A 7,500-nucleotide genomic window follows, 5' to 3' on the forward strand; every position below is an offset into this window, starting at 1 on the left:
TCTCACTCTCTCGATCTCGATCTCCGGAACGAGCTACTTCTCTCAAACGAGCACTTTCTACTATCTCGATCTTCGTAACGAGCTGGCTGCCCTTCTTCTCTCTCTCTCTCTCTCTGCCTGAACGGCCACTTCCTCTCTCTCACTAGTCTCTTCGGGACCTCCGTAACAGCTGCTCTCTCTCTTTCCTCCGGAACGCATGCTTTCTCTCTCTTCTTCTCTTCCTGAACGAAGCCATTTCTTCTCTCTCTCTCTCTTCTCTCTCTTCTCTCCGGAACGAGCTACTTCCCTCTTCTCCCTCTTTCTCTCGAACGAGCTAAAAACGTCATCGGCCTTTATGCCGACTTAACTTACCAATTAATCGCCCCCTCCCCGTGATGGATGGCGAAAACCTAGCCTTCTGTGTGTGTGTACAGCGCTCTTGGTTTGTGGGGGGTGGGGGTGCAGAAGGGGAGTCATCGTCCCACTTCGGGAATCAATTAACGCATTCCCGCCCTCATTCATTTGCCTGTTATGAGGCAGTCGACCGCTTTCCGAACGATCGATGCGCTTTGCCCGGGTTTTATTATAATTATCGCCTGTATGGATTGGCGCGTGTGTGCGGTGAGCATATACGATATACATACATGCACGGCAAATGTCAGGTTTTATTCAGGTTGAATTGTCGCTGTCGTTCTTACGCACTTGTGTGTGTGTGTGTAATATATATATATATATATATATATATATATATATATATATATATATATATATATACATATGTATATGTATATATATATATATATATATATATTATATGCAAATATATATATATATACATATTCTTTATATATTCAAATAACTTTATTTCTTTTAGATGGTCTACGGGGTAAAACCATCCAAGAACTGATCACACCTGAATGCTGAGATAAATAGACGCCAGTGAATCCTTTCATCCTCCTGGCAGTCACTTGTAGCTTCAGTGATATCGGCTGCCGATGTTTACCGTCAGCCCTGAATAGACACGCAATGAGTCTTTGTATATTTTCATATTCTCCTTAACACACTTGAGTTAGTATATTGAGTCATTTATTTTTGTATATTTCTATTCGTCTTGATTTGAACGCTAGCAAAGCTTTCATTTTTAGCATCTGCAGAAAGATATATATTTCATTCAAACCCGTACCTTACTTTTTCTAAAACTTTATTTTTTTCTAAAACTCCTTTTTGTTTCTAAAAACTTCCCTTTTTTCTAAAACTTCTTTTTTTTTAACTTCCTTTTTTATATTCTGAAATGCACTTTTTCTTAAATCTTCCTCTTTTATTCTGAAACGCACTTTTTTCTAAAACTTCCTTTCTTTCTAAAACTTTTCTTTCTAAAAATTCTTTTTTTCTAAAACTTTTTTTCTAAAACTTCCTTTTTTTTCCCTAAAACCTTTTTTCTGAAATTTCCTTTTCCCCAAAAACTTCCTTTTTTCTAAAACTTCTTTTTCCTATAACTTCTTTTTTTTTCTAAAGCTTCTTTTTTTCTAAAACTTGCTTTTCTCTAAAACTTCCTATTTTTCTAAAACTTCCTTCCTTTCCAAAACTTCCACTTCCCAGTCGCGGCCTTTCTCGCTTAATCAACTTCTCAGTTCCGCCCCGCTCCAATTACGTTATTATTTTTTTTAACCACTTCCTGTCTCTTTTATGCAGATAAAAAAAAAAAAAAAAAAAAGTTTGGTCATTTTGCTTGCCTCAGCTGACGCGTCATCAATTCTGCATTTTACAGAGCAGTAAACTTCCAGTGATGAATTGAGAGAATGTGTCGCTGAACGGGAAATGTAAAGGACAAAGTAAGATTAGTATTAATTATCTGTGTTAATTATCGAAGCTTGGAAAGATACTACTTAGCGAATTAATTGAATTTATACATGTTAGTGCATATTGCAACGACATTTGGCCATAATTATTTAAGATCGCATGTGTCAGCAGTAACTTTTATTTAGCAGATAATCGCATATGTATTTAATTGGCTGTCTAAACTCTTTGCGTTGAGAGAGAGAGAGAGAGAGAGAGAGAGAGAGAGAGAGAGAGAGGTTAACTGTCAGCATTAATTTTTATGTAGCAGATAATCGCATATATATTTGACTGGCTATCTAAACTCCTTGCGTTCGAGAGAGAGAGAGAGAGAGAGAGAGAGAGAGAGAGACGTGACCTAGACCGCCTCGCCTTTTGGAACCTTTTCCTCATTCAGAAATACATTATACACCCTGGTCAAACCACCCAGTTACACTATCACTGCTAAATTGCAACATTTACTGTGCAGTCTCGTGTACTTTCCCAAAGCTGTGACTGAATGTACAATTCAATCTTCATTTAATGTAAAGAATCTTTTTCTTTTCTTTCTTAATTGTGTTTTTATCTCTCTCCTGTCAGGTTGATCTACTGCAGCAAAGAAACTGGATGGTAACGGACAAGAAAATAAATAGAAGAAAATGAAGAGATAAAGACTTAAACAGGTGTGGAAGTTGTCGGGCAGAAAAGGCTTTGCCTGTCATCAGGATTTCATAGGTAAGTGTAAAATACGTCAACGTTGCTCTCTGAATTAATTGGGAAATTTAATCCAGAATGAAAATAAGAATTGACGCCATTTTCTCTTTCCTTGTATTGCCAGACTTTGGAATTTGGAATTCTTTCCTTGTTCTTGTTAGTTTTCTGAAAAGAAAAAGTATTGTGTCGGTTTTGTCTCTCTGTCCGCACTTTTTTCAGTCCGCACTTTTTCTGTCCGCCCTCAGATCTTAAAAACTACTTAGGCTAGAGGGCTGCAAAGTGGTATGTTGATCGTCCACCCTCCAATCATCAAACATACCAAATTGCAGCCCTCTAGCCTCAGTAGTTTTTATTTTATTCAAGGTTAAAGTTAGCCATAATCGTGCATCTGGCAACGTTATAGGCTAGGCCACCACTGGGCTGTGTTTAAAGTCTCATGGGCCGCTGCTCATACAGTATTATAGCGAGACCACCGAAAGATATATTTTCGGTGGACTTGATTATACGATGTACAGAAAACTCGATTGCACCGAATTTTTACCAGCAGTCATAACTTCCCTTTAAGAATTGAGTATATTTTGTATCCTTCCGTCGGCCGTGTCGTGTTTGCGTCGGCCCCGGGCAAGAATTGGGCATTAGGCTGGCCATCCCTGTGGCCTTGCGCTTTAAAAATATTACACTCCTCGACTGACAACAGTATGCCAGACTAGTATTACGTACATGAAGCCTTATTCAACTCATCTAGGTTTTGTATTTCAGTATTTGCGTGTCCTCTCTCGCCCTTGAGACGTCATCAGGTTATATGTCACTGATGAATGTTCCAATGTAAGCTGGCTTATCTTCGGATCTTCTTATGAAATTTGTCTTGGGACATATAAGGTATATTTTATCTTAATGTCGCATTATAACAGTAATTCAACGTTTTAGAATATTAACTCACGTTCTGTTCATTGTTATTATTGTAATGTTTATTTTATTCTCGAAGGATATTTGACATATATATATATATATATATATATATATATATATATATATATATATATATATATATATATATATATACATATACATATACATATGTGTGTATACTATGTATTATATATACATATATATGTACATATACATATATATACATATAATATATATATATATATTATATATACACACATATATATGTGTGTGTGTACGTGGTACTTAGCCGACTGTGATGAGCGAGATACGGGCTAACATCGTCATTTCAAATGATTAATTACGAACCAAATAATTATCTAGAGCCTCGACCCTCTAAAAGGAAAACTTCTATAATAATAATAATAATAATAATAATAATAATAATAATAATAATAATAATAATAATAATAAGAAAAGACTTATATTCAACCGAGCAAGGGAAGGCAAAGGCATTTTAAACCTTACTTTGTCTCCTAAATCGTTAAAGTTGCAATTGAAAGTTTTGATGAGTAATTTAACAGATAAACAAGTTTGTTGAGAGAGAGAGAGAGAGAGAGAGAGAGAGAGAGAGAGAGAGCACGTCCCACAAGATAGCGACAAGAATTTCCTGTATTGTCAGATATTCCAAGATGAGCTAGATAAAATGAAAAATTACGGGATTTTTGATAAAAACTTAATTTCATCTAATTATACCTAAAATTCCCTGTGAATCCAGGATTTGAAATGTTCTGTTTTAAAACGTTTCAGTCTTTCAACGTTTCAGTCTTTCAGCGTTCAGTCTTTCAACGTTTTAGTCTTTTAACGTTTTAGTCTTTCAACGTTTCAGTCTTTCAGCGTTCAGTCTTTCAACGTTTTAGTCTTTTAACGTTTTAGCCTTTCAACGTTCAAACCTTTCAACGTTTCAGTCTTTCAACGTTCAAGTCTTTCAGTGTTTCAGTCTTCAAATGTTTCGGTCTTTCAACGTTTCAATCTTCAAACGTTCAAGTCTTTCAACGTTTCAGTCTTCAAACGTTCAAGCCTTTCAACGTTTCAGACTTCAAATGTTTCAGTGTTTCAACATTCAAGTCTTTCAACTTTCAAGTCTTTCAACTTTCAAGTCTTTCAACTTTCAAGTCTTTCAACGTTTCAGTCTTCAAACGTTCAAGTCTTTCAACTTTTCAGTCTTCAAACGTTCAAGTCTTTCAACGTTCCAGACTTCAAACGTTTCAGTGTTTCAACGTTCAAGTCTTTCAACTTTCAAGTCTTCAAACGTTTCAGTCTTTCAATGTTTCAGTCTTCAAACGTTTCAGTCTTCAAACGTTTTAGTCTTTCAACGTTTCAGTCTTCAAACGTTTCAGTCTTTCAACGTTTCAGTCTTTCAACGTTCAAGTCTTTCAACGTTTCAGTCTTCAAAAGTTCTAGCCTTTCAACGTCCAAGTCTTTCAACGTTTCAGTCTTCAAACGTTTCAGTCTTCAAACGTTTCAGTCTTCAAACGTTTCAGTCTTTCAGCGTTTCAGTCTTTCAACGTATCAATCTTTCAGTGTTTCAGTCTTTCAACATTTAAGCTTTTTAAACGTTTCATTCTTTCAACCTGTAAGTCTATCAGCGTTCAAGTCTGTCAGCGTTTCTCACTCTTTCAACGTTTCAGCCTTCCAACGTTTTTAAGTCTGTTTTAGTCCTCATCTCCATTATACCCATTAAGACAATGATAAACATTAAAAAAAAAAAAAGTATCCGCTACTCGGAAACGAAAACTGAAAAGATTCTGTTTTTATTTACGATTTCCAGAAGCTTCACATGATCTTAGGATGCACAAAGAGCTGTTTTTCATTTACTGGGAAATTGCTTCTTGTGTTGAGAATGTTGTTGATTATGAAAAACGCCCAGTTCGAAGAAGAGAGGATATTTTCATATTCAAGATAATGCGCCTTCTCTTCAGTGTGGGAGACACTGCGTTATATAAAAAAGAGACTTAATTCGCATGAAATGTTGCAAAGACAAAGTTACCCAAGTGTTAAATAAAGTGTGAAAGGGCGTTTGACAACTTACAATTTTATACATGGCGTTTGTGTTCAGTTATATAAACTGATTAACAGAGACTTACTAAAATAAATTTAATTACAGGTTTAAGGTAGTTACAGTGTTACAGTGTTTGGTTACATAAATATTCTCACGTCAAAATTACAGAATATTGATCGAAAACCCTTGAATTATATTCAGTGAGTCACGTGATCTTTGATGTCATCGCATCAAATACTGTACCTCTTGGCAATTACAGTTGAATACATTTTATTACAGATTAAGGTAGTTTCAGTGTTACAGTGTTTGGTTACTTAAAGTCTTGTATCGTCAAAATTACAGTTGAATAAATTTTATTACAGGTTAAGGTTAGTTACAGTGTTACAATATTTGGGCTACATAAAATCTTGTATAGTCAAAATTACAGTTGAATACATTTTATTACAGATTAAGGTTGTTACAGTATTACAGTGTTCGGGCTGCATAAAATCTTGTATCGTCAAAATTACAGTTGAATACATATTATTACAAATTAAGGTAGTTGCAGTGTTAGTGTTTGGTTACAGAAAATATTCGGTCGTCAAAATTATGGTTTCATAGAGTATTCTGTCGCCAAAATTACAGTATGTTGATTTAAAACCGTTGAATTATATTCTATGAGTCACGTGATTGATGACGTCATCGCATCAAACACTGCACCTCTTGGCTAAACCTCGCCCCCCCACCTCCCTCAACCCATTATAATATACTCGCCCTTATGGTACCTGTCAGTATGGTCGAAAATGACGTCAGGAGGACCGACAGGATGATGGATGGCCCCGCCCACTCGGCCGCGCCTGCGCCCACGCAAACATACCCTCCGACGCCCACCACGCTGCTGACACCTGTCGGGGAAGGAGAGAGGCTTCGTTAATGCCCTGAGAGACAGTGGAAGTAATAATAATAATAATAATATATCAACATAAATAGTTATAATGGTAATAAATATAAGAAAATAATAATAATTATAATAATAATAATAATAATAATAATAATAATAATAAGTAAAAACATAATATAATAATAATATTAAATAAAAACAAATAATAATAATGATAATAATAATAATAATAATAATAATAATAATAATAATAATAATAATAAGTAAAAACATAATAATAATAATATTAGATAAAACAAATAATAATAATAATAATAATAGTAATAATCGCCCTTGTGATTAAGTTGGTAGCTGTTGGGGTGGGAGACGATTTAGGGCAGTTTCCTTAAAAAAAAAAAAAAGTCCACTTTGCCTGTTATGACCTAAACGGAAATTATGTACCTGGTAGCTAGTCAGTTGTGGGTAAAGGGTACTGATATTTGTATTTTTATTTTTTTGCTCGTATAGAGAATATGCATTGATACAAGGGAAGTTTCGAGACTTTCGTTCGCTTCTTATGGTCTTATTGTGTTTAAAATATTAAAAGTAAATTGAAAAATCTCAAATTTGTCCAGTGTAAAGTCCCTTAACTGAAAATTAAAAGATTAAGATAGGTCAGAATTATGTTGTTATTTTTCACATGAGTTATATTCGTTACAATCATAGTCAGATCATTATTATTATTATTATTATTATTATTATTATTATTATTATTATTATTATTATTATTATTATTATTATCTTAGCCTTCGTAATAAACATAGACACTGTCCCATCAACACTGATGACACAGGAGTAATTTCCGGCAAAGAGAAAACGCTGAACAGAGTGATTAATGAAAGCGCGGCGACGAATGGCGAGGAAAATAAACTTGTCAGGCGACAAATAGTTTCTAAATGGTGACAAATTGCTTCTATAATTACGGGAGTCGATATTGTCTCGGTAATTGCTGTCAACACCAGAAGTATATATATATATATTAATAAAGAGTCATTGGCAGTCAATATCGTTGTAATGGTTTGAAAGACCGTTTTGGTGGTACAATCAGAAGTCATTCGTCTGTGAAGAGGGTTGAAGAAAGCGAGATGGGGGGATGGGTGGGGTTGGAGTGGGCGTGGTAGGG

General features: G+C 34.9%; 1 protein-coding gene and 1 long non-coding RNA gene across 3 annotated transcripts in view; one reads left to right on the forward strand and one right to left on the reverse strand.

The window, feature by feature from the left end:
- Positions 1-7,500, forward strand: part of LOC136840055 (uncharacterized) — a 273,512-nt gene that overhangs the window by 143,094 nt on the left and 122,918 nt on the right. For both annotated transcript variants that reach the window (XR_010853521.1, XR_010853520.1), the window contains exon 4: positions 2,395-2,529. This is a non-coding gene — a long non-coding RNA (uncharacterized lncRNA). The remainder of the gene's footprint in view (positions 1-2,394; positions 2,530-7,500) is intronic.
- The window catches only part of LOC136840054 (solute carrier family 7 member 14-like), a 116,880-nt gene that overhangs the window by 20,780 nt on the left and 88,600 nt on the right, over positions 1-7,500 (reverse strand). The window contains exon 2 of the mRNA XM_067106383.1: positions 6,223-6,342. Within this exon, the coding sequence (XP_066962484.1) occupies positions 6,223-6,342 (120 nt within the window). The remainder of the gene's footprint in view (positions 1-6,222; positions 6,343-7,500) is intronic.

This window comes from Macrobrachium rosenbergii, chromosome 7 (genome assembly GCF_040412425.1).
Source record: "Macrobrachium rosenbergii isolate ZJJX-2024 chromosome 7, ASM4041242v1, whole genome shotgun sequence".
Lineage (NCBI taxonomy): Eukaryota > Metazoa > Arthropoda > Malacostraca > Decapoda > Palaemonidae > Macrobrachium > Macrobrachium rosenbergii.